The following is a 27,291-nucleotide window of genomic DNA, read 5'->3' as shown; positions in this document are numbered from 1 at the left end:
TTCGTCTCTGCGGTTTGCGCTTGCGGAGATGAAAGGAAGGTGACGAAGCGAGGTGACAAAGAGCTGGTGAGAAGAGAAAGAGAGAGAGAGAGAAAAACGGGTGAACCCCCCCCTCGATTTTCTCTCTCTCTCTCTTTCTCTTTCTCTCTCTTTTCTATACACGAAGAAGAATTATTGTCGACAAACGCGCGTGCGCCGCAAATATAGACCCGACGTGTTTCTGCCCATCAAAGCTCAGATACAGCTTTGTGTATGTCCATAACTTCGCACACATACACACACGTATACATAATACACGCGCGCACACCTATAAATATAAGAGAATGAGAGAGAGAGAGAGAGAGAGAGAAAGAAAACGATGATTATTGCTCATTAAATTATCTCTTCCACGTGCCGTATACGCGTCAGATATTTTCTACATATATATTTCTACACATACACACACATATACACACGCACGTACGCATAAACGTTCTAAACTACGTGAACTTTCTTACTTCTCCCCCTTTTTCTTATTATTGGGCTTCTTACTTTATTACAACTTCGTGATATCTCAGTTTGCAGAAAAATGGCGTATTTTTGTTGGTTTGTTCAGCTAATCAACATTCTTCCTGTTGTTTTAATCCGACTCCTTAAGGGTTACATAACTTTATAGGAAGATTATGTCACAATTATTATTGCATTCGTTAGAGGCTCAAGTTTTGAATTTAGAAAATATGTTGCATATAATGTTTCTTCTTCTTCCCCCTTATTACTAACACACACAGTAATCCAACGATTTCCAAGAAACCAATGTCGTAGAGTCGGTAACGCGTTAATTTTCTTTACGCGTATTCTTTTTCTTTCATCTTCTTCTTCTTTTTTTTCCTCATTTCTTTATCCGCTTCGTTCTGCCCATCTGTTTCCCTCGAGCGTACCGCAAGTAAAGAGAGAAAAAGAGAGAAAAAGAAAGAGAGAGAAGTTCACTCGTTTCTCTGCATGTGTATACAGAATTCTTTATACGTGTGTATACGTGTATATACATATATATGTATATATATGTGTGTTGAAAGTCGACAGCAATTCTCCATGAGAAAGAGAGAGATAGAACACGTCAATAACCCGTTGCTGCTTCGTCACGATAGATATCATACATTTATGTAGCGTCTGTTATGTATTGACGTGTGTTGTATTGTATATATACGTGTGATACGTGCAAACATATATATACATACATATATATGTATGTGTGTATATATAAATCCTTTTCACAATGTATTCTCGACGGGCGTTCACCTGTTTTTCTCTCTCTTTCGGTTGACACCTTTTAAATATCATTCCTTTTTTTGCACCTTTGTGTCCTCATTCGAAAACGATAATTGTTTTAATAATAACGGCTAGACAGGAACAAAGAAATATTAATACGTGAGGTAATGGAAAATAAAGATTATTTTGTTCCTTTTTTTCATTTACCTTTCAAATTCAAATGTAAAACATTTCTCATTCTGTTAGTGTCTCACAATCTGTGGAATAATAATGGCATGATGATGATGATGACGCGTGCGTTGTTTTCCTTTTTCGAATTTTTTTTTTTTTTACTTCTACGTGATTAAAATCTAATAAACGTTAATATAAAGTTAATTATTCAAATGTAACCGCGCGAGAGTTTCTCGAGTGATATATACTACTCTTCTGTGTATACATTAGTTCTAATTAAAATCTAATCATTTGCGTCTGTATAAATGAAACGATAGAATTCATTTTACCTGCAACATTATGTTGATGATGATTATATGTAAGAGGAACCGAATGTAATGCTCTGGCAGACCACTTCCGGTGTCTGGAATCCTCGTCTTCGTCGTCCGCTTGTTGTCCATCTTCTCCTAAGAAGTGTACCTTCTCGTACCTGTCCAGATACCTGAAAGAAATACAAATTAGTATAATGTTAAGTGTATTTATATATATCATTATTGATATTACGAATTAAATTTGATGATAAACCGAACAAAGAAGATCGATCGACAGAGGAATGATGAATCCAAATGTTTTAAATTATCCAAAATCTAATTGAAGATGTTAATAACAGAATCAGTAAGAGATGAAGTCAACCAACAACAACTAGTAAAGTGGAGTGTGGAGTGTCGGTGAGAAAGAGAGTGAGAAAGAAGATGGGGTGGAAGAGGAGGAGGAGGAGGAGGAGGAGGAGGAAGGAGGAGGAAGGAGAGAGGGACACGATATCGTGGGTGGGCAAAAGAAAGTGGTGGGGGATAGGTGTAGTGAATTCATTCATGCACCAACGTAGTAGTAGTAGAGTACGGAAGGTGCACACAGGCGGTGGAGCCAGCCAACCAGAGCCTGATTGGCGGTTGGTGGGTGCAGGCCGAGCACGGACACTTTGACTACTGTGCCGGCATGCTCAGTATCCCTCCGAACTTCAATAGTAGAGTAGGTACTACTAAATATTCTCTAACTCGTAATCATTCCAAAAATGACCACAACCCTAGATGCTGAATTAATGAAGATTTGTATCTATCTGATGGTTAATATTGATATCATTAGGGTGTATAAATCAAATGAAATCCACATGATCAGTAATACATGAGAACTGTGTGAAATAAAATGAAGTTTAATCGAACACAGACACAAACACACGTAAGTAACTAAGTAAGTAAGTAAGTAGGCTTTAGAAAGTAGGCGTTATCAGGGATACAAATAACGAATACACGTTTGAAATGAATCAATGTGAGTGGTGATTATCAGTTAGAGGAAGCAGAACGTCCTCGACGTTAGCTAGCTAGCTAGCAAACTAGCTAGTTGACTGGTTGGGTTGGTGAGAGACAACAAGGTTGTTGCAGGGCTCGATTGGAGAGAGAGGACACTGACTGAGAAAGCAAGCACGTGGCGCTTCGGTGAGGCCGGGCACTGACTGAATGAATGAATGAACGTGTACGTACGATACGATACGGAAAATGGTGGTGGTGGTGGGGCGGAGGACCAACGCCGATACTACTCGGTGGTGGTAGCGCAGCATTTTGCTGCTACCTCTGCTCTTGCAGACGCTCGCGGGCTGTCAGAGGAAGTAGAACCCGCTTTCCATTCGAGGGCGCGCGCCTAACACAACCTACAATTCTGTTTCTAATACTATACCGTACCCCCTACACAATATTAACAGGATTTAATTGAACAATAAGTTCGATGGGATTAAGTGTATGTACATCTATGTTCAATTTATTTATCGAATATTCAAACATTGTAAAGATAATTGATTGTAATAACAAGAAAATATCATATACTGTCATCCGAAATTTTTACTAAATTTTTATGATACCAGGGGGAGAACTGGGTTAATTAATATCAGGTCGAGTCATTTATTTTTGTTCTTTTAAATAACAACAATTATATTCATTTTTAACTGCATCATTTTCTTCCGATGAAAATGGTGAATGTGTCTAATGTGTATTTTATTATCTATTATACTTAAAACAAGTAGCAAGGTAATGTGTAGATAATTATATGTGTCCGAGGAATAATATCGTATGATTTATTTTGATATATATTTTCTACTTGGTTCAACAAATGAACCACCTTAAGTTGAATCGATCGATCTTCTTCTCCGAGTTATTCGTTTAATTTTCGTATAATTTCGTCATAACAATTTCTCACTTTCCACTAGAGTGGTTCCATTTAACTGGCCAACACACCACTTACCGAAGGTATATTTGTTTAAGGCCGATTCCGCTGTTGACGCAGCCGTTCGGCAGATGAAATTGTTCGCACAACGAGGCCCACTCGTTCCTTGTATTCACCTGGAATGACAAAAATTATGCAAAAAAACAATTAACTTTTTTATAGTTTAGTGCATTAAATAAATATGACTACGTGTACCACCGGTGATGCACATGGCACGGAACGTGTTAAACAATAATGATTGTTCTATCGGTTAAAAAATATAATTTGTCATATATTTCGTAAGAGAAAATTTTTGTAAGTAAGATTAAATGATATTGAACGAAGAATTGAAAGGTATAATAATAATAATAATAATAATCGTATAACATGATGGGTGTGTGTGTGTTCAAAGTTTGCGCAATAATTATCAGATCGATACGACCTAGCTGAAGAATTATTCTTCCCGTTTGCAAGTTAACTTCGTTGTAATAATGATTTGTTTGTTTGCAGAATATATAAATAAAATGAATATACAAGTTGTTCGAAGAGTAATGAAAAACGAACGACCTTGTGGAATGCAACATCCGAGTTGTAATGCAAGCATTAAAAAAATAAAAAGATACTTCATAAAGACTGCAAACATCATATTGCTTGACTAAATAATTCGTTAATAACTAACTTGGCATAAGATTGTTAGGCGTCGTCATTAAGAAATGGTAATGTTGCAAGAAGAAGAAAAAGAAAAAGTTAACTCAAGATATTAATAAGAAAATAGGAAAGAAAAAAAAGTTCTTCGTAATACTGTGTAATAATTCAAGTAATTATACAAAGTATTCGTGGAATTGGAGGAGAAAAAAAAAAAAGAAAATTCTTTCAGTAGAAAAGAAGTTTGAAATATTACAATTGCTTTTATTTTTAATATAAAAATGATTGCAATCCCCAAAGGTGCAGGTTTGACGAAAAAGAAGAAAAAACGAACGTTCACGAATAGCAGCAAATAAAATAAAAGAAAATAAAATAAAAAATGCAAACCAAATGAGAACAAAGAGAAATTTGGAACGAGTCAAAAGTTCTTACATACACACACACATACACACATACATACATACATATATATATATATATTAGGGTTTGATAGGTTTCATAAAAGTTTGTATGTCGTTGTCGTCGAGATGACCACGCCTACGACACGTGCGAGAGCCAAAAAGTTGAGTGATGGGGGGGGGTTGGGGTGGTTTGGTTGGTTATCGAGCGAACTGATGAAAATTCGGAGAGGCCCTTGGCAAAATATATCAAAATATACCAAAGTAGGATTGGTGGGGGTACGTGGATATTGGGTCAGTGCTCTCTCTCTCTCTCTTTTTTTCTTTCTCTGGATTTGCGCCCATGCTTTTGCCAGCTATTCTCGTCACTTCGAATATGTGAACCCCCGAAGAAGAGAAGAGAAGAGAAGAGAAGAGAAGATAAATGGAACCCAACAAGTCTAACAAGACTGAGAAAGTGGCGCCGCGTTGTGGACGACCTCGAGATAAGTAATAAGATGATGCATCATCAAACCTAACCAATGAATCCTCTTTTACCCGACAACCCTGTCGCCGTGTTGAGAGTCGCGTGTCCAAGAAAGTTGGTCAGGGAATACTGAAGAAAACAACTACTACTACTACTACAAGCATTGCTAGCTAGCTAGCTAGCTAGTTAGTTTCTTTTCCTCAATTTTTTCTTTCCCCTTCCCAGAGAGATTGATATCTCGAATGCATTACTACTGTCTTCCCTTTTACCATCCCTTCGAATAATAATCCTAAAGAATGAACGAAGTAAAATGAACTTCCTCTGCATATCCTCTCATACACCGAATATGGCATATTTATTAGATATTCAATTATTTTATTTTAATACTTTTGACAGACAATTCGATGTAACTGGACTATCAGTCAATCAAATGGGATTTGCAATTAAACGCGTGGAAACAATGTTTCTTGATTGACGAAAATTCATTTAATGGGGGAGGGAGTGGAGGAACTGTAACACACCAAGATTTCATTCTGCTAATATATTCCTCCCTCTTTTTCATTAAAATCGATTATTCGTTGATTTAGGATAAATGGGATTGTTAGTTGAACATAGAACAATGTCACTTGATTGATCAAAATTCAATGAACTGAAACCACCAACCAATATCAATCAAACCAATGATCAAATTCGAGGATTACCAAAAGTGCATTTGTTTTATATTTTTTATTACATTTACTTAAGATTATCAGTTAACTAATCAATTGCACTATCATATTGTATTGGTGGTGGTTCATGCTCAACAACCAAACACAATTCTCTCTATGCAAGTGCATCGAACAAACAGATCAAATTCTAGGATTACCAAAAGTACATTTTTTTTATATTTTTTATTACATTTACCTAAGATAATCAGTTAACTAATCAATTGCACTATCTTATTGTATTGGTGGTTTATACTCAACAACCAAACATTGATAGAGAAAGCAAACCACAACAATTCTTTCTATCTGTGCAAGAGCATCGAACAAATGCATCGAACTAACAGATACGCGCGTTAGGATATCCCTGGCCTCGGTCTGCTCGTAATCGTGCAACTTTGCTTGACCTTGGTAATGCCAAAGAACGATGCGCATGCGCCTGCCTGCCTCTGCCTGCTGAATGTTCTTTGAGAGAGCGTTGAACGACGTATCCACGTGTTTGCTTCGGAGGACCGCGCAATGAAAGTGTCTTTGGCGCCATGTGCTCGTTGGGGTAGGATATGGTCTCTCTTTACCTCCTCCTGCCCCCTCAACCCCCCTCTCTCTTTCTCTTTCTCCCCCCTCTACCCAATTCCACACACCCTCCCTCCTCCCTTCCTCCTGCTCCTCTTTCCTCCCCGTTCTCTTCTCTTCTCTTTCTTTCACTCCTTCCTCTTCCTCTTCCTCTTCCTCCTCCTCCTCCTCTTCCTCCTTCTCTTCTTCTTCTTCTTCTTCTTGTCTATGCAGTTTAGATTCGTATTGCATCTCTGCTGCATGTGCATAGGATATCTCTACTTGTTTTTTTTTTATAATAATAATAATAATAATAATGATGATGATTATGATAATAATGAATTCTTGGTAAGATAAGCTGTCCAATGAAAATTCATTTTTTATTGTTATGCTATTAAGAACGATTACTATACCTGGGTGTATGTTTTCAAAATGGTTCTACACTCTTCTCTTTTGTTCTCTTATGGATAAGAAGAGTAAGAGGTTTTATAGATAACGCGAATCAATAAAAAATTGCGAGATAAGTTTATGATAATACGTAGTAGATAATGATAATAATAATTATTATTATTATAATTATTATTCTATATATATATATATATGGTTGGTGTGTCATGCGAGTCGAACAAAGTATCAGAAAAATACCGATGGTTTCTTCCCCCTCTTCCCCCCTTCAAGCTTGCAGAAATATTGAACGTAATTGAATTGCAAATTTTTTATATTATTTGAAATGAATTTATTAAAATATATTTATCGAAACATAAAAATGATTTTGATGATTCGGATCTAAGTTTTTTAATTTTGTTTTATTTTAATTTGAAATAATTATTATACGATATGAATATATAATTAAATGCCGATTAAATTAGTTTGGTGTTTGCCGTGTTGTTGGCAAATAAATTTGAATCGTTGAAAAATATTCTTCTAGGAATAATTTAGCAAACTAAAAGTAGGAATATAATTAGCGTCGATCTTTGTTTGCGTATATACGTGTGTATGTGTGTGTGTGTATGTGCGCGTTTATACGTTTCCGAATGACTACAGTAAAATTGAATTCTTGTTACGCTTACGCGAGCTAAGAAAATAGATCGACGTATTTATGATTCCCCAGGTTATTGCAAATTCTTCGTGAGGAAAGAAAAAAGAAAAATATTATTGACTTAGACGAGTAATACGGTAAATATATGTTAAACTTTAAAGGTAATATAATATCCGTTTATATAAATTTGAAATTAATTATAATTTAATTATATGCGAGAAAATTATTATGAAATTAAATTTATCAAAGGATTAACAAATAATATTCTAATTCTAAGTTACGTATGAATTATTTCTTTTTTTTGTTATGTTTTATTTAAAATTTCCATTATTCCCTAAGAGTGTCTGTAAAATTATGAAAATCATGTTTAACGTCATCGTTAAGTGGATACATACAAACACATATATACATATATATTCTCGTTATTAAAACTTTCCTAATAACAATTGACAAAAAAAAAAATAGATACATCTGTGTAATTGATGAATGTTTCCTTGGATCTAATTTAAAAAAAGAAGATAAATACAATGAAGAATCAGGTATCGCACTATAAAACTGCAACTGCTTGTTAAATAACAAAAAAAAGAAAAAGAAGAATAATAATAATAATAATAAGAAGAAGAAACCGTTGTAAACCGATCCTTCTACTTTATTTTTTGTTCTACTAACGATACAACAAAGAAGAAAATATATTTCGACCTTACGACCAATGGGGGAAGAGATCTAATTATTTTTTTCCCTTGATTAAAATGCAAATAGGTAAAAATAAAAAGCAAAAGAAAGAGAGAGAGAGAGAGTGAGATTGGTATATTCCAAGTGGAATGAAAAATAAAAATTCGTGTCATTGGATTTCAACTTAATTACCAACCCATAATAATAACCCACGTACGTAAAACCCCGATGAAATGAATTCCCAGCGCGCATGCTAATGAAATCTAAGAGAAGAAGATACAAGGTGTGTGTGTATGTGTATGTATATATACATATATATTTACACAGTGTACCTTTTCCTCTCGACACACACACATATATTTTGAATACATAAACGCATTAGAAATTCAGACCAGTCGTTAAAATACACTTCTATATATCCGAACAACCTATCATCATCATCATCATCATCATCATCATCAACATCATCAACCGTATCTAATAAAGAAAACAAGTTTTAGCGTGAGTATGCACACCACTATCAAACCACATCCCCACTAAAGAAGATCATCATCAGTGATCATTCTGTGTTTTCGATACTTTGAATAATTTCTTTTCAAGAGACATACAACGCAACAAATATTAAACCCGCATTAGAATTTGGATTTGAGTATATTGATTTTACGTTTTTAACCAGATAGATTAAGTGATCTAAAGGAACCCCACACGAGCGAATAGAATCGGAGGTTGCATCGAAGAAAACAGCCCAGCCATGCTACGAGGTTAAGGTCGGTCTACTCATGCAAACTGAAAGATAGAGAAAGAGAGAGAGAGAAAAGAAAAGAGAGAGAGAGAGAGAGAGAACGGGAGAGCCCCTACCACCTCCACCGCCACTACTACCACTAACAGAGTAACACGTGGGCTCACAGACAGACCCACGGCGCGACTGACAGTTCCCAGTCAGCTGATCGTCCACTAGGGGGGATCGAGGGGACAGGGAGAGCAGTGGTAACAAGAGGCAGAGGAGGTGGAGGAGGTGGAACAGAAAGATGAGGTGGGGGATAGAAGGGTAGAGGGACGGGGGGTTGGCGACGCGCAGTCTGCTGTTGCTGCTGCTGCTGCCGCTGCCGCTGCCGTCGTCATCGTCATCGTCATCGTCATCGTCACTGTCACTGTCACCGTCACCGTCATCGTCATCGTCGGTTGTCCTCGCCATCATCATCGTCATCGTCGTCGTCGTCGTCGTCCACGTCGTCCACGTCGTCCACGTCGTCCACGTCGTCCACGTCCACCACCACCACCACCACCATTACCACCACCGTCACCGCTCAGCCGAGATCAGCTGATCGGTGGAGGTGTGCTGGTGACTGACTGACTGTGAACTCTGAATGGAACGAATGGATGAAGAAGTCTTCGCGTGCGTACACGTGCGGGGGTAGGTAGAGAAGCTGCCGGAGGACGGGGAAGAGGAAGTGGCGATGGAGGAGGAGGGGGAGAAGCAGGGGGCCGGGGGTCGGGACGGGGGAGGCACTGGTGCAGGCCGGGGGACAGCGAGGGCAGAGTGCCGGAGGGCGGTCGAGAGCGTATGCGCGCGTGTCTGCCTAACTATGCGCGCGGAACGCTCGTCGAGAGAGGAGAACAGAGAAATACGCTCTCTCTTCTCCTGTTCACCCGGTCCGATCAACAGTTACGTGTCTCTATCTGTATTTGGGCTAGCTAGCTTGCTAGTAGTAGTAGTAGTAGTTCATCAAAACTTCATCAAAACTTCATCAACTTTATCAACTTCATCAACTTCATCATCTGACGATCTAAGGTATTTTCTAGGAGGATATGTTGTGGTGTTTTTACTTTCAACGAGGTCTTTTGTTTTTAGATATCTATGATTTAAATGAATGTTGCTGTGTTGGGGTGTTCTTTAATCCATTCACTACATTTAGATATCATTAAACAAACCATCTTGTCTTTGGGTATTGAAAGTTTGTTCCTAAAAAAAAAGACGATTCAATGTTAATTACTTGTGGAATATGATTTGTCTTTGATTTATGATTTGAAGTTTGTGTTGACGACACAGTGAATCGATTGAGAATGTTTTTTTATAGTCATAAATACTCTTGTGCTTTGTTTACCTTTTTCTTTTTTCTTTCTTTTAATTAATTGTATCGATAATCCTTTGATAAAAGTTAAGGGCCATTGATTGATTTTATTCAATTGTTACAGGATTTCTTAAGAAACATTCTGATGTTTGATGTCGCGCAGCAACTTGTTGAATGGCTATAGTCTCAAAAAGTACATTCTCGTGTCCACCGACAAAAACATAGCTAAGATATTGGTTAACTTCTGATAAAAATTGAAACCACGATTTCATTTAAAACGTTCGAGCAGTGTCTCCTACAGTAATATTACATTGACATCAATAGAGAGAAGAAAACTTGTGCCAACACAACACATGCGGGTACCATATTGTTCAAACGTTGTGTGCAGTGTAGTAAAACAAACAACGGACGTTCATTTCCGTTGCCATTGCAGATTATCCCCGGTAACGATGAACCACTGAACAAACTAACAGAGAAGGAGAACTTCAGAGATAATGAAGTTCTTCATCCACGAATTAATTTGAAAGAGCATCATTTGCAGAAGCAGCCAAGAAACAAATTCTCATTTAGTTTTAAAAAACTACATGAAAGAAAAACGACGATAACAAAATGTTCATTTCATCAGAATGATATCATCCCATTATCCTTATTTGCATAAATCGAAATGCAAAGAGTAAAAATTGATGGTACAATGATCAAACTTCAGGCAAGATAACCGTGAAAAGTATGACACATGAGAAGTAAGACAATAGGAGGGAAAATTTCCATAGCTGATCGCACAATAATCAATGTCAGTTCGCAGAGTCGGTGTATGATGATGATAGTGATGATGATGATGATGATGATGATAATGGTGTGGTGGTATGGTTTCCTTGGCAGTTGTCTTTCATCTACCAGAGTCCTCGGTTCTTTTTTCGACTAACGGTGTGAGTCTGTCCTCTTATACTGAGGCATAAACGATACACCACAGACAGGCCATTTCTACTTATCTTGGCATAGCGACGTTGCCGAGTTGAACTACCACAAGAGTCCCACTCTCGGAAGTTGTCCGGTGTCTTGGTGTCTTAAGTACGGCAACATCGTGTGCGGTATTTCTTGTAAGTACTCCTCTCTGCTCCTTCGCCGTTTCCTCCTCCCCCCGCCGTATCCCTCCCTCTCCTTTTCTTATTCCTATCTCTGTCTCTTTTTCTCTCACGGTTAGTATATCTCTCTATTTCGTCTTTCTTCTACCTCTCTCAGTCGTTCAGTGCCACGACCACTCAGACACGCGACATTTGCGATGAAAGTAGTAGGTGTCTTTTACCTACAGGCGAGAGGAAAATAAAAATGAGAAAGAAGGAGGGTTCCAACGGGGGGGAGCAGGAGGAGGAGAAGGAGGAGGGAAACGATTTTCAGGAGAGCGGATCGTATGAGCAACAAAACGGTAGTGAATACGAACCTCGACCGTAAAGTTTGCCTATATGCAAGTGTGTGTGTGTGTGTACGTGCGCAAAAGTCCGAGGAGATTATCGTGCGCGCTGGTGCGCCAAAAAGCGATGATCTGAACGAGGGAGGAGGGATGATCTCGTATCGTCTTGCTACGACTACCGAAGAGAATAAATAATCTTTCCAAGATGAAATGGTCATCGACCGGTGATCAAAGTGTTTCTCTCCAATGATATCCTATACACTGAAGAAGGTCTTCATAATATCGAGCACTTGTTCATTCATTATGTATGAACCCCTAAAAAACAGTGGCTGGCAGAAATGAATTGATCATTTTAACGAATAGAAATGAAATGTAATTCTTATCTACGTTAGACGTCAACTAGATGATAGTAGATGCTAAATGGTGATCAAGAAGTAGTAGCTAAAGAATAATGTTTCGCAATTTTCCATTTCGCTTATCAGATATAGGAATATATACAGTATAGTTTCAGTAATATAGTATATACTACAATATATATATCTTTTCTTCCTTCCTTTCTTTCCTTCTTTCTTCGGCTACTTTCGAATCAACTAACGATCTTCCGCAAAGCATAACTTTCTCCTATACAAAGGAAATTCCTGTGATATCTTGAGCCAACAAAGGAAGAGAAGATATGAGAGATATTAGTGTATGCAGTAAGGTAAGAAAAAGATCGGCAAAGTATACAGTAGTAGTTGGTGGCCAATTTAGGCAAAGGACAGAGTTTAAAAGAGAGAAAGAGAGACAGAAGAGAAGGGAGGTATGCCGATAGAGAGCGCATGCGTGGGACGAGCAAAAGCGGGCAACCGGGAATCTTTCCGTCTGCTTCGGTATCCGCACGGCAGCGGCAGCGGTGGCGGCGGCTGTTAGGCCATGTGTGAGGAGTGCGCGGGATGGTGTGAGGTCGGTCGGTCGCTTGGTCGCTTGGTCGGTCTCCTTCCTCGGTTGAACCAGGAGTGAAGCAGAACAAACGCAAGGGGGGCTGCTCTCCCTCGCCTGGGAGAGACGCGGTGTTGCCGTATCGCTTGGCATAGCTCGAACGGGTGGCGGCGCCGCCGCCGGCACCAACTCTTAAGCTGCTATATGTGTGGTAGGGCGCGGCGTTGCCATATCGACCGTGTCCTCACCACCACCGGGGAACGAACCAACGAACCAGCCAACCAACCAGCCAACCATCCATCCAACCAACCAACCAACCAACCGATTTCTCTCTCTCTCTCTCTTTCTTTCTCTTTCTCCCATTTGGTTCGTGCCAAGTACCTCCTCACTCGATCGCACCAAGCGTGTCCCACGGCCACGAGAGTGAATCAAGGAGGGACGACAACGATGTAAGGCGCCGATGCCGCGGCACCTGACTGACTCAGCATTACCGACTGACTTCGCGGCAGATTCCTCGCGTACTGCACGCACTCGCCTACGACAGCCAGACCAATGCCAGACTACTCTACACTATGGGTGCGCGGCACGATTTGATGCGCGACTTCTCCTCCTTCAACAGTCCCAGACTATCTTCTTGCCCTTGAACGAGTCACACTTATACCCTCCTTTTAGGCCTACATCACTGTCGTGCCTTTTTCTTCCTCCCCCCTCCTCCTTCTCCTCCTCCCCCCCCTTTTCTTTATGTTCTTTCTTGCACTTCTTTCATGTGCAAATCATATTTCCATAACACAACTTTTTCTACCTGTGTATTTTCTTTCTATACTTCGTTATTAAAAGTATCATATCTTATTGCTTCTTATTATCTTTTCTTTTATTCTAAGCTTTGTTTGGAATTGAGCAAGTGAGTTACAGTTTCTCTTTTACGAAAGAGGACGACTTTTTGTTTTTTTATGAGACGTTAACATTTTATCCAATTTCTCTTTAACGCCCAACATTGATGATGCCTTCATTTCCAATTGACTGTCTAGTATCTTTTAAATTGTTATCCACTCCATAACAAAGTTATTCTCTTTGATTTTTGTTAGATTTCCTTTTTGTTTTCTTAATTTTCTAACTTCAGATTCGGTGATTATACTAAATTACGATAAATATATAATAATAAGTAGCAATATTGAAGAAAACTCAGCACATGGAACTGCAATAGAATATGTAATATAAGTACATTTAAAGTTGATTTCACGAAGCTCGCAGTATACGCGTGAAAGCTTTTAAAATAATCTACCTTATTAAAAGCATACAACAAGAGAAAAAAAAAAAGAAACAGAAAATAATGCATAGGTTCGTTTAGAACGACCATAATTACGTGCGTGCTAGCCTCTAAAATTACTAATCATAATTATCCCAAGCGTGACTTCATCGAATTAACGATCTTATGGATATATTTTAATTATGTCACCATCAGACCACTGATATGATAGAGACATAACAGTCGTATCGTTTGAATAATATCATCTTGCAAAACTCGATTGCGCTAATCGTACACGCACACTTTACTTTCACTTTGCACTTCTTAACTAAAAGAAAATCAAAACGAATAATTAATATTTTATATGAAAGATAAACAAGAAAAAAAAAATGATCCAAATTTTCATCCAGTATGACTCCCTGCTAACAAAGAGACAACTTTGAAAGTATAAATTCAAAGTATATGATTAAGAAGTAAATTTGAAGATAAGGAGAGCAAACCTAATACCGGATAAGAGAGTAGAGTCCACTTTGAATTTATAGGATATAGTGAGAGCTTCGACTCGATCACACTTGTTGAGGGGAAGCCTTCGTGCACCACTGCCTCTATATCCTCCTCCTCCTCCTTCTCTTCCTCCTCCGCCCCCGCCCCCAACCACCACTAGTGTACCACCACCACTACCCACCACCATCACCACTACCACCAACATTGCCTTCTCTCCTGCTTCTCTTCTTCTCACGATATTCTCTCTCTCTCTCGTTCTAGCTTTCTCTCTTTCCCCTTCTCTTTCTCTTCTATAGACCTCCTTCCCACCTTTGCCTCATGGTCTATCTTCCATTCCGTACTCTACCCCTTCGCAGCCGACCTTGACCCTATGTTGTTTCCGCATTCTGCTAATGTTATGATTTAGATGATACTCCCAATCCAATTGACAACATTCATCATTCTCTAATCCTTTATCAAAAGATTAATATCTTTTTATTATGAATATTTTTTTAAGGTTATATTCTTAATTCCTGGAGTACCATATTCTTCTCATTACAATTATAACCTAAAAGATTATTCTTTATCACTTTATTGTCAAATATTGTTGGAGTAGAGTACTTGGATATTAACGAGGTCACTAACAGCTATGAGATATTTAACAGAAATACCCAGTCTTGCTTCAGTAATATCATTTTGTCATCCTATTTGCAAGGAACGTGCACCAGGAACGTGTTCGTTAGGTTTGCATGCGGGTGATGATCTTCTCTTCTTCTTCTTGATGATATGGTGGTATATATATATATATGTATATCTATGTATATGTATGTATATGCAACATACTGCACGTTTTAATACGTTCACTGCGTAAGAGAAGAAGTGAGAAACTTCTACGGTCGATAATTATCCATGAACTATAAGTGCTTATGCCTTACACAAAACGCCATCATTGTACAACATATGGTTTTGTATCGTAACGCACAAAATAATTCCTTCTAAAGTTAAATCTTATCAATCTAAAGAAAGAATGAAAAAAGAAAAAAAAGAAGAAGAAGAAAGAATCTTTCCTATAAGGAAGTACCTTTGAAAAGATGAAAGAAAATCTCAAAGGACTTGTATCTCCACCCATTGAGAATACATCAGAAACGATGCTAACAAGCGATACCATTATAATGATGCATAGATTTAATAAAAGATACCTTCTTTCAATACATCCAAATCTTCGTAGTTCATTTTTTTTGGTTTTTGTTTTTTTTTTTCAAATGTTTTAACAGTACAACGTATACAGTTGGCAAATAAATTGGAGAAGAAATATTTTTCTTGTAATTATACTTTTGTACCTAACTGTTGTTATTATTATTATTAGTATTTTCATTTGTTTAATTATGTTTTATTAAAATGAATTATTATTATTATAATTAAAAATGGACTCACTTTTATCCATCCACCACGGGCGGTAACAACAACGTATAATAAATACAGATCTATCTCCTTCCCACTGATTTTTGGAGACTTTCGAAATGGAGTCCTGAAATTGCAACATAACAAAAAGATTAGCATTGTTTTAATATATTACAATGGTAATAAACAAATTCATATAAGATAAGATATATTATAACTTCAATGTATTATTATTATTATTATTATTATTATTATTATTATTATGATGATGATGATTTTCTTTTTTTATCTTATAAATAAAAAGAAATCTGCATAGAAGGTGACCTACATTTCCGCAAGAACGTTCATTTGTAAATCTGACGAGACTACTTTCTTAGAACGTTATTAGATTTGTCCAAAGAAATTCTCTTTTTATTTTTTATTTTTCCTTTACTTCGTTTTTCTTTTTTCTTTTTTTCTTTTTTTCTTGTGCGATCTTAATTACGAGAAGAAAGTTTTTCTTGAAAGTAAGAAGAACCTTTTTCCAACACAAAGTCACAATCGAACAATCTACTTAACCTTTTCAACGCGAGAACAAATTCGAATTGCTTATTCGAGAAACGCCAAAGGCATTTATATTTCAACGTTTATAATAATCATGCGTATTATTAAATCATTATTTATTCACCGTACAATTTTTATTTAAAAATAATCATAAGTTTATCAAATATTTAAAACGCGCACTAATAATGAAATCTTAACCGTCGTTTGTTGAATAAATCGAAGAAAAGATCGATAATATAAAAACTATCGAAATTAAAACGAACTACCGATCGCGCTCAACTTCAAGCGTAAACAATTTCGAAACGTTAAAAAATTGAGAGGTTAGAAATATTTTCAAAGAAAAATTACAAAAGATCGTTCGATGAATTAGTGCACGAGAGATGAGTTCGTTTTTTTTTTATTTTATCGAGAATAAAAAAGTTAATAAAGGATTATCGAAACAAAAAATTATCCACGATGAGATGGGAAGGAAAGTAAACAAAAGAAATATATACGATAGATAGACACACACACACACACACACTCACGTGCATGATATGATTAGAGAAAATTTGAAAATTGTCGCACATAACCTCAAATTTTCTTTACATCTTTCCATTCGATTAATCGTATACGATATATTATCTCACGCATAATCGAGAATTCGTTATAATAAAACGACCAAAATAAAAGTAAAAAGACACTGATACGTAAGAGAGAACACAGAAAAAAAAGAAAGAAAATAAATAAAAAGAAAGTGGAAGGAAGAACGAGAGGAACGAGGTAAGTGACCGGGAAACGGCGACGACGTGAAGTGAGGTTCAAGTATGAGACATCCAAAATGCAAGTGAGAGAGAGAAAGAAAGAAAGAAAGAAGAATAAGAATAGAAGGGGAAATTATAAAGAAAAGAAAAGAACGGATTAAAGTAAATCGAAATAAATAAATAAATAAATAATTACCCTCTGGTTTCGTGAAAATGCCGGAGTTCCTTCATAAAGTTTTCCCTCTCCCTCTCGTAGGTGACGGGATCCTTGTCGAGGATCTTGGCCATGATCACGGATACGAGGACGGTGTAAGAATCGTTTCTCTGTCGTGATGATGATCGGATTGCACTCCGTAATAATTAGAGCAGTAGTAACAACAACAACAACAACAACAATGATGGGGCAGCAGGTAGGGTTACCGGATAGCAGCAAAAAAAGGGTAGAGTAGTAAAAAGGAGGTTCGGATGGGCGCGCATGGGAGCACATTTACGCGAAGACGATTGTCCTGGGTTCGTGGTGTCTGTTGCTGCTGGCGAGGGTGGTGACGGTGGTGTTGCTGGTATCGCAGTTGTTGCTCTTGGTGGTAGAAATCCAAAGAGCTGGCGACGACGGGGACGGTAGCGTAGGTGACGAGGATGATCAGTAGTAGTAGTAGTAGTAGTAGAGATGATAATGGTACTGTCGATGAGGACAAGGACGTTGTCGTTGGTGTTGGTGGTGGTGGTAGTGGTGAGACGACGAGGACGACCACGGGTCGACACGGGGTCGCGACCCGTTCCCGACAACATCGGGTCGTCTTGTCCTGGCCCCCGGAGTGTCGGCCGGTGGCCTTTCTCTCTCTCTCTCTTTCTCTCTCCTACGTTCCTTCGTTCTTTCTTCTTTTTCCCTCTTCCGTCTTCTTCTTGTGTCCCCTTCTTCTCTCTTGTCCGTTCCGTGTCCGAAGAACGCGCGCGAAAGGCGCGAACCAAGGAAAAAAGGAACGGACGACGATGGACGACAACAATGGTCTCAACGAACTGCAACTGCAATTAACGACTTTTACGACGACAATGATGATAATGATGATGATGATGACACAACGAAGATGATGTCTCGCAGGAACGACTTTGACCACGATGGTATGATGCTGACAGCGGTTTTTCTCCCCGGGTGCTTATACGAGAGACGCGTACTCTCCGGGGCACCGGACTGATCACAGGCGTGGGGAAAATACGGTGGGTGGAGACGTTTCTAGCCACCGTGGATACCAGTGTGAGAGAGAGTAGTAGTAGTAGTAGTAGTAGTAATAGTAATAGTAGTAGGGTAGTGTAGTAGTAGTAATAGTAATAGAGTAGTAGTTTAGCACCGCGTGCCGATTCGAAAGAAGGAACGAAGCGCGCGCGAGTTTATTGCAATCTGCTGCTCGAGGAGAGACGTTACTACTACTTTACGGTGAGCAGCACGTCTTTTCTTTCTCTCTCTCCTAATGTAATATACAACGCGTTTTCACAGCGCACTGTGTACTCTCTCTCTCTCTCTCTCCCTTTCTTTCTTTCGTTCGTTCGTTCGTTCGTTCGTTCTTTCTTTCTTTCCTTCCTTCTTTCTCCCTCCCTTCTTGATAGTCTTCTCTTTGGCGTTCTCCCTCCGATCCCTTTCTCGCGGGGCACAGAAAGGCACCCCGCGCGATCAACGACGACGCGACTCGTCGTCGCTCGTTGGCGGCCGCGCGGATCGATTCACCTGTCACTTGTCAAGTTAAGGCGAACGTTTAAGATTCGTCGTCGCGCCACGACGCACACCACTCTCTCTCCGTAGCTCGTCGCGGCGCACCGTAGCGCAGCACAGCGCAGCGCAACGCAACGCACCGCACCAACAACACCACCACTCACAACAGAGAACCAAACTACTTAGAGAGACCAACACGGCGGCTGCAAATGTACGTACGTATTACTTCCTATGGCAACACCAAACGACAAACCGAGATGGACAGATAGATAGATAGAAAGATAGATAGAAACAGACAGACAGAAAGAAAAAGAGAGAACGTTTGCCTCGCGGCTCTCTCTATCCACACACCACGTTATTCCTGTTCACGTTTAAGACGCGACTACGGCGCCAAGGTACAACGATAACTGCCCAACAGTATTACAACAACAAGCTCTCTCTCTCAAAGGCCAAACCAGCAGCTTCGAGAATCGGGCTAACGAAAAGAAGCGGCAACTATTTTGTCGCGCGCTCCTACGCGAACCGACTCCCAGAGCGCGTTTCCCCTGCGTAGCGGCGCGTTACGAACGGCGCTTGACGTGCGCCCGTATATCAAAATGGCGTCCCGTTCTGCCTGGCATCCATTGGCGAAGCCACGGCCGATTTCCCCGTACGGTTGCTCTCCCCCTCGCCCTTCTGTTTCACCTCCACCTCCTCCTCCTTCTCCTCCTCCTCCCACCTACCAACCTCCTTCTTCTCCCTCGCGACCCCTCCGGATCCTCTCTCTCACCCCCTCTTCCCCTTGTCCTCGCGCTCTCCCTTTATCCGTCTTTCTCTCACTCTCGACGTAGCCTCGTCGGTGATACGACGACACTACGACGACGACGACAACAACGACGACGACGACAACGACGGCGGCGGTGACGGCAGCGACGACGACGACGACGACGACGACGTCGCGCGATGCACGTACAGCACCGCACTGCACTGCACCGCACTGCACTGCACTCTATCTCGCTGCACCGCACGCACACCGCACGGCTCAGCACGTTTCGACACACCTCTCTCTACCCCCCTCTCTTGCACGCTCACGTTCTCGCTCTTTCTCGCGCTCTCTCTTCCTCAAAGCCAGTCGTGTAGCTGTCGCGCGCGCGACTCTTTGCCACCTTCTCCTCTCCTCCTCCCCCTCCTCCTGATCCTCCTATTTCGCCACCCTCAGTGCTTTGCTCTCGTACCACACTGCTACGCGGAACGTCTTCGCGTCATTTCGGTGAATTCGTGACACCACTCGACATATATCGGTCACCGTTGGGATACTTCCGCGACGTGTACCGCCTTTTTTCGCTGGTCGCTCAAGACCTAGCAGGAAAATCCCGGCTCACGCAGTATTTTTACTTTCAAAATGGATGGGGCCCCCCTCTGAGGAGCGGCGCACCGTTTGAATTAACGTTAAAGAACGCCACTAGAGGAGCCACTTTACTTAGCCACCCCAACGCCATCTACAACCCCTGTGAACTCGCCTTTTTTTTATAATCGCGAGAGATTTAGCTGCGATTGGCGCGTTATTAAAGTTCTTTCCTATTGCTCGGTTTCCTATTCTCGGAAGCGATCCTATTGGATCGTTCTTATGATCGTTTTTTATTGGTCGATGTATATCGAGTGCTTATCGATAAAAGATCGATAATTGTCCGCGACTTTTTAAATATTATCCCCTTCGATTGTGCAAGTCTAATCTATAATTAAATTGTGGAAGAACATATTAAATAAAATTTAATTTTTAATATTTCAAAGATTGTTTAAAAATATATTATTTAACCCTATTAATTTTAATATTAATTTAATATATTGCAATCGAATGTAACATGAAGTAATAAATGAATTTCTAACCGTAGTTACCGCAGTATCGTTTTTTATCTTAACCTGTATCTACGAAAATATTAACAAACCAATTGTGAATTGGAATGAACTTATTCTTTAATCTCCTTCATAAGTTAAATATTTTAATTAACAACAGAAATGACGTACAAACGTAAGAAATATCACCGAGGAGATACACATTTGAAAAAAGGTTGGAGAACTAAAAGAAGAACTAAAGATTTAGACGAGGTAATAATATTTGATACATAACCTTAACGAGCACGTGTCTTTTCTTCGTTTATTTTTTCTCTACGTTGATTTAAAATTTAATTCTTTTAATCGTGCAATTAAGTTATTATTTATTCTAGATTGACGTAGATTTAAAAGAAGAAAATGTGAAACAATTGTTAAATCAAGAAGTGGATTTGGACAAACCAGGAAGTGGACAACATTATTGCATCCATTGCGCGTAAGTTAGGTTAAGAATTTACTTTGCAAATGAAAATAATCTAATGCAAATAAATCCTATTTATAATTTTCTTGCAGGAAATATTTTATAGATAAAACTGCATTGCAAAGTCATTTTACAACGAAGGTACATAAACGTAGATTAAAAGCTCTCGAATTAGAACCCTACACAATCGAGGATTCTGAAAGGGCTGCTGGAAAAGGAAGTTACGTAGCACCGCAAAAAAGAAAAATAGAAACTTTGATTAAAGATAATGAAACTGGAGCAATACCAAAAGCTAAGTTAATAAAAATGGATACTTAAATTTATAATATAGATTAATATTTTCTATATGATCCTAATGATCATAAAACATTCATTTAAAAGGAAAATTACGTTAGATTTAAACTGATTATAAATATATTTTGTTTATAATGGCAAGCAAATTATTAATACAACGTATTGTTAATTTAAATCATGGTTTCTTAAAAGATATTTTCTATAAATCGTGTAGAAAGTATGTATCAACGTTGCACGTTTCTGGTAGGAACGCAAACAAAATTTGCGCATTTGTTTTGCCTTATTTGGATTTCGATGAACGTTTTGATGATATAGATGGATTGCAAAAAGAAATTCAATTGCGTAAGCTTAACATGGATGTAATAGAAATGAAAAAGGCATGGGACTTTTATAAATCTATTGAAACGAAGTATCTAACTTTAGAGTATAGAAAACAAGAGATCTCAATGATGATAATGTCGTTGTTGAACAAAACGGAAAAGACTTCCCTTGACGAACAAGAATTGGTCAAGTTACGTTTGCAAGTTAAAATGATTAAACAAGATATGAAAAATGTCAAGGAGATCCAATGGGATTTGGATGAAACTATTATAGAAAAATTATTAAAATTACCTAATAAATTAGATGAGAGAACACCACCGTCAACGCCACTGATATTGCAAAACGTTGGAAAACCATTGATATTGGAGAATAATAAAAAGAATCATATCGAGATAGGGGAAACGCTTGATCTAATTCAATACAAAGATCCGATGAATTATTATTTGTTAAAAGATGCAGCCTTATTTGAATTTGAGTTATTACATTTTGCTGGAAAAATGCTTACTGATAATAACGTAATGAGAATAACAGGATCAGATTTCTGTCGTAGCGTTTTAATAGAAGCTTCTGGTTTAAATCACGAGAATCCTGCGGATACATTTATATTAGAAAATGATGACGAACCTGTAATGGATATAATCAGTCGTATGCATTTGGTTGGGGGGACAAGTTTATCATCGATGTTAGGGCTTCATGCGAAACAATTAATAAAGTTGGATCATTTACCGATAAAATATTATTCCGTTGGTAGACAATATACACCAGTTTCTAATGAAACTATGCCATCTGGTTTATTTTCCGTTGGTCAAGCATCAACTGTAAATATATTCTTAATATTAAAGGATACCGATTCTATGGAGAACACAATTGAATTCAATAAGATGTTAGAAATTATTAACGATTTTTATAGTAACATTACAAATCATTACAGAGTCGTTATGCGATCAGCACCAGAGTTACTAACGTGCGAAAAAATGAGAGTGTCTATCGAATTATGGTCACCTTTCTTAGAACAATATATCGAAGTTGGCCATCTATCTTTACATGGAAAATATTTTAGTAAGAGATTATTAATAGGATATGAAACAACAGATAAAGTTAAAGAATTTGCTTCGATTATATCTGGTACGATGCTTTCCGTACCACGAATAATAGGATGTTTGTTGGAAGAAAATCCTGACAAATTTGTAATACCTTCCAAGATTCTTAAACAATTATCTGATTATCGTACAATAAACACGGATAATTAAATCCACAAAGAAAATCATTTTGATTAATTCACACTTTAGTCTTATATCCTACGTTGTAATTAAAGTTACAAAATTAATACACGAAAAATGATTCCAATTTTATTTCCCTGTTATATTACTTGTCGAGGGAAATAAAATGATACGTTCGTCAACCATATATGTTTTTCCATCGAATTAACGTATTAATAAAGCTTATATATTAATATATAAAACAAACAATGGTAATATACTGTGCGTGATGAACGTTTTGAATTAAAAATAAATTCTTTAAACTAATCGACGATAAAATTATAATAATGAATGATTGTAAAGTTATCTCTCTCTCTGTAATAGTTTTGAATATGAAATTAAAAATACAATGGGTATATTGGTTATTGAATACTTCGAATAACAGTCATCACCTTTGAACAGGATTATATTTTTTAACCAATTACCCATTATATTTAAGCTTACTTATACATCCTCACGGGTTTCACCAGTTGCTATGGTGCTATATCTAACTCTTTTATTAACGGAATTAATAATTGGTTCAAATTTCATCCGTAGTTTCATACGATTCACGTAAACGAGAGCACACAATAAAACGACTAAAAGGAACGTAAAGAAATACAATGCTATCAAAATTCCTGTTTTGGATAATCTTAATTCTAACGGACAAGGATGCTCCCCATAAATGCTCTTAGGTTTCCCATCTGGAAAAAAAACATAACAAAACATAAAAATACACAATTGTATAAACATGAATTCCACATATGATAAATGTTAACGGTCATCTTATTAATCACCTTCCACACATTGCAAGCTGCTCTTATTTCTTACAAAAACTTTGGTCTTGTTCATCCATTCGATAAATGGATTAAGTCTGCAGGAACACGTCAATGGATTTTTCGAGAAATCCACGGTGAACGATTGATTCTGTTTAACAACAGATTCCATAGTACGAATATCGGAATCCAAGATTTTAGTAAATTTATTTCTCTGAAGATCCAAGAAACGTAACTTATGAAGACACGACAGATTGAAATGCAATCCCGTCAATGCGTTATCTCCTAAATGTAAATCTAAAAGATTTGGTAGATCACAGAAAACGTTTGGATCCTTGAACTCTGATATCTCATTTTGCTCCAAATGCAATTTCATTAGTTGAGTTAGATTGCTGAGGAGACAAGGTTTGCTTTTAGTCTTTGTTTTACAATGAAATAAAAAAAGCAAAATAACGAGGAGAAAGAGAGAGAGAGAGAAAAGAAATGTTAAGAGTGAAAATATTTCTACCTATTAACGAATATATCGTGAAGAGTCTCAGCTAAATCTCTCGGTTGACCATCCTCAAAAGCATCAGTTAAATGCAACTCTAAAAGTGATACGAAATTAGAGAAAACTCTCGGATGACTTTTACCAGGATCCAATGAAAGTTCATTGAAATCAAGAATAAGACGTTCCACACGTTTAACGTGGTGATAAGCTTTTCCACATATTTCTTGGATGCCATTGTTGGACATATCAATGACTTTTAAATTAGGTAATCTGTCAAACGTGCCGAATATGTTCCATGGTAATAATTTCAGATCGTTACCCGTAAATATTAACACCTGTAAGAAAAGTTATTGTAAAAAATAAAACAATTAATAAATAGATCAATAATCCTATACAATTAGATATATAAAATCAAAATCAGAAAGACCTGAGTAGCATTAGGAAGATGTTCCAATGGTGTTGTATCGGTAAATCCTGTATTCGAACAATTGACGACGTATTGGTGATGACCGTCGTAACACATCCTTGAACAACGGCAAAGATTTTTAAAAGCATCACCGCAATTATGTACCGAACTTTCGTTGGTCTCAAGATTATGCCAGTTGGGATCGTTGCAATCGACTTCTGCCCGAGTTCTGATCGTCATCGATAGTAATATAACAATTGCTACGCACAAGGTCTTCATCTTCATCTTAAAAAATATAATAGTTTATTAAAAACGTTGCTTAAAAAAAAGAAAAAAGAAAAGAAAAGAAAGTAAAGTATTATTGCGAGTACTCATTAAAGAAAAATTAATAAATAATAATAATAGTAATAATATTATGAAGAAAAGCAATGAACAAAGTAAGCAGAATGCAGAAGCAAGAAGCCTTTGAATTATTGTTCGCGTCGATAAATTATAAAACAATAGGAATATGAAAAAAAAGAATAAGTGGACCACACTTACGCATTACTCACGTAACTGATGTATTATTTTTCAACGATCGGCAATCACTGTATGTTTCAAAACGTCTTCATCGTTTAATATAAAACAATACTAGATCAATCGCGAGTATCTTAATATCATTTTGCAATGCATCCTTATCACACGTTTCTTATTTACACGATTAGTTGACCTGATGAGATAGGAGAAAGAACGTTTCTCTTTCTCTCTTAGAACTTCTGGAATGGTACCGGTAGTAGAAGAACAAGAAGAACAAGAAGAAGAAAGTATTCGTGGAACTAACGGAAGAGAAAGAAAGAAACAAACAAAGAAAAAAAAGATAGGAAAGAAAGAATGAAAAAGAAACTTACTTGGCTGAGAGTTATCTGGGTCGACTAAAAACGTTACGCGTAAGAAGATGGAAGAAGATTGAGGGAAGACCAGTTAAACTGTATTCCAAGAGATGTAACACAACGTGACACGGCACGTACCATTGCTGAACCCGTAGTTGGGTCCGACCGCACCTGTGTGGGCCCACTGAACGCCCACCTATCCGCTTACCCCCACCTAAAACGCTCACCAAACGCCTACCTACTATAAATGGAGCTTCTTTTATTTCTTTCTTCTCTTTCACTTCTTATTTTTCTTTTCTCATATTCCTACAAAAAAATACATCAAATATTATTTCCCTGCGGGTGTTACGATACAAGTTAGTTTCTTTCTTTCTTTTTTTTTTTTTTGTATTCATCAAACTAAACCCCTACATTCTAATAAAACGTAACTATTGTTGTATACCTTTTGTTTCTTTCAATATATTTATTTTTAGGTTTCTTTATCATTCAAAGTAACTTCTAATCGCTATGCCGTAACGCATAAATAAGAACGAACAATTTTCAGGTGTGTTAAAAAGGTGGATCCGACACGAGTAAAGATATATTTTTATAATTTTTTTATTCTTCTTTTTCCTTGTACTTTTTAAAATATCCTTCGGTAAAAATAATCCTTGTCTTTTTTCTTAAAAAAGAAAAGAAAAACCTTCCTTCTTGTTAGATAAAAATTAATAATTAATTTGAAAAAAAAAAAAAAGAAATGATTATAGATGAGTTGAATTTGTTCAAAGAAGAGCAGGTGTGTAAACGGAATTTATTCGACGCAGACTCGTATAGTTCCTTATATGTACATACACACGTGTCACTATATGAGTCATACAGGTAAGCATGTTTAAAGGGTGTCCATTTTTCAGCAAAATTTTACCATTTTGTATTATTTTATAAATAAAAATAAAACAAAAATTTTGTACAAACGTATGTGGGATCTTAAATGCTCAAATTTAAAAATGTTACTACAAAACTAAGAAATGATAAACGGATTGGTGTTTCGTTGATCATAGCATAAGAATACTTCGTTGATCCCTTTTTACCTGAGAAAGATTATTATCTGCACAGTTATTTCAAGAATTTCCTACCCAAAGTTCCTACCAAATGGGACACCCTGTATACATCTATACAGGGTGAGACAACAATTGCTTTCCTCCACAAGCAATCCACAAAATTTGAAATCAGTTAGAACGGTTGATAGAACCGGTTATTTAAAAACTTCAAGTGCCATATGTAAATTAATAACTGAACTAATTGTCAGTGAGTTGCATATTGAGTATAATGAACACTAATTTGAACAATTTATGCGAATAAATGTAGATAATATATAAAAATACAAACAAATAAATAGTTCATGGAAAGCAACTTATATCTCACCCTGTATACGTACAAACGAATATACGTGAAGATTCCTCGTGTGGTTGTTTGTAAAAATTTGTACAAAGGATAACGTAACGTAAGATACGTAAATTATATTCAATATATTATTAACTCCGAAAAATATATTAAATATATTAAATATATTCATATACAAAAAAATAATTATAAATATAAACAGTGTAAACATACATATTATATGTATATATAATATATTTATATTTACCCATATACATTTATCTTGAAATATATTATCATTCGAGTAAAATAAACGCAAAACGAAGAAAATCTTCATATATATATATATATTATATTTATCATTTTTATTAACAATGATTATGATTTTAGCTGCTCGTCAATGTAATTACGATTATTTCCTTACTTGAATTTAACATTCTTTTTCAATTATGTATAAGCAATTAATATCTTTCTTTTTTTATATCGTTTATGATTTATGCATTTATAATATGTGCTTATGCTGAGAAATATATAATGAAATTATTTTATTGAAACTTATAAGTAACAGGAATAGAGTCACGAGTATTGGCAGGATGTATAATGAATTA

At 37.2% G+C, this 27,291-nt stretch overlaps 4 protein-coding genes and 4 long non-coding RNA genes across 11 annotated transcripts in view; 3 read left to right on the top strand and 5 right to left on the bottom strand.

Annotated features, from left to right (window-relative positions):
• LOC122523923 (AT-rich interactive domain-containing protein 2) overlaps positions 1–18,605 on the bottom strand; it is a 30,546-nt gene extending 11,941 nt beyond the window's left edge. The window contains exons 1-4 of the mRNA XM_043645910.1: positions 17,132–18,605; positions 15,683–15,776; positions 3,688–3,785; positions 1,746–1,897 (exon numbers count right to left, since the gene is read on the bottom strand). Of these exons, the coding sequence (XP_043501845.1) occupies positions 1,746–1,897; positions 3,688–3,785; positions 15,683–15,776; positions 17,132–17,223 (436 nt within the window). The 5' untranslated portion in view covers positions 17,224–18,605. The remainder of the gene's footprint in view (positions 1–1,745; positions 1,898–3,687; positions 3,786–15,682; positions 15,777–17,131) is intronic.
• Positions 6,633–7,000, bottom strand: LOC122523927. Its single transcript, XR_006305410.1, has 2 exons — positions 6,824–7,000; positions 6,633–6,688 (listed from the first exon to the last, which is right to left on the bottom strand). It is a non-coding gene; the product is annotated as an uncharacterized LOC122523927 (long non-coding RNA).
• Positions 9,999–10,722, bottom strand: LOC122523928. The gene is made up of 2 exons (XR_006305411.1): positions 10,227–10,722; positions 9,999–10,084 (listed from the first exon to the last, which is right to left on the bottom strand). It is a non-coding gene; the product is annotated as an uncharacterized LOC122523928 (long non-coding RNA).
• On the top strand, positions 11,145–12,134 carry LOC122523924. Its single transcript, XR_006305408.1, has 2 exons — positions 11,145–11,290; positions 11,433–12,134. It is a non-coding gene; the product is annotated as an uncharacterized LOC122523924 (long non-coding RNA).
• On the bottom strand, positions 13,402–14,439 carry LOC122523926. The gene is made up of 3 exons (XR_006305409.1): positions 14,273–14,439; positions 13,883–14,093; positions 13,402–13,714 (listed from the first exon to the last, which is right to left on the bottom strand). It is a non-coding gene; the product is annotated as an uncharacterized LOC122523926 (long non-coding RNA).
• On the top strand, positions 18,302–21,253 carry LOC122523922 (zinc finger protein 593 homolog). Of its 3 annotated transcripts, none has more exons than XM_043645909.1 (4): positions 18,302–18,367; positions 20,634–20,725; positions 20,845–20,945; positions 21,023–21,253. In XM_043645909.1, the coding sequence occupies exons 2-4, from the start codon at positions 20,636–20,638 to the stop codon at positions 21,246–21,248; spliced, it is 417 nt and encodes a 138-aa protein (XP_043501844.1). In that variant the 5' UTR covers positions 18,302–18,367; positions 20,634–20,635; the 3' UTR covers positions 21,249–21,253. The 3 variants fall into 3 exon arrangements, with proteins under 3 accessions (XP_043501844.1, XP_043501842.1, XP_043501843.1); XM_043645907.1 differs by lacking the exon at positions 18,302–18,367 and adding an exon at positions 18,766–18,851; XM_043645908.1 differs by lacking the exon at positions 18,302–18,367 and adding an exon at positions 18,777–18,855.
• A 17-nt stretch (positions 21,254–21,270) lies between these two features.
• Positions 21,271–22,809, top strand: LOC122523920 (serine--tRNA synthetase-like protein Slimp). Its single transcript, XM_043645904.1, has one exon. The coding sequence runs from the start codon at positions 21,359–21,361 to the stop codon at positions 22,793–22,795; it is 1,437 nt and encodes a 478-aa protein (XP_043501839.1). The 5' UTR covers positions 21,271–21,358; the 3' UTR covers positions 22,796–22,809.
• A 383-nt stretch (positions 22,810–23,192) lies between these two features.
• Positions 23,193–25,561, bottom strand: LOC122523921 (phospholipase A2 inhibitor). Of its 2 annotated transcripts, none has more exons than XM_043645906.1 (5): positions 25,343–25,561; positions 24,477–24,740; positions 24,068–24,384; positions 23,581–23,951; positions 23,193–23,487 (listed from the first exon to the last, which is right to left on the bottom strand). In XM_043645906.1, exons 2-5 carry the CDS (start codon positions 24,738–24,740, stop codon positions 23,249–23,251), a joined length of 1,191 nt encoding a protein of 396 aa, XP_043501841.1. In that variant the 5' UTR covers positions 25,343–25,561; the 3' UTR covers positions 23,193–23,248. The 2 variants fall into 2 exon arrangements, with proteins under 2 accessions (XP_043501841.1, XP_043501840.1); XM_043645905.1 differs by lacking the exon at positions 25,343–25,561 and adding an exon at positions 24,996–25,087.
• Between the last annotated feature and the right edge of the window lie 1,730 nt (positions 25,562–27,291).

The sequence above is a fragment of the Polistes fuscatus genome, unplaced genomic scaffold, assembly GCF_010416935.1.
Source record: "Polistes fuscatus isolate 324 unplaced genomic scaffold, CU_Pfus_HIC Scaffold7, whole genome shotgun sequence".
NCBI classification, from domain to species: Eukaryota; Metazoa; Arthropoda; class Insecta; order Hymenoptera; family Vespidae; genus Polistes; species Polistes fuscatus.
The sequence above is the reverse complement of the archived record's forward strand: the minus strand, read 5'-3'. Positions and strand labels throughout refer to the sequence as shown.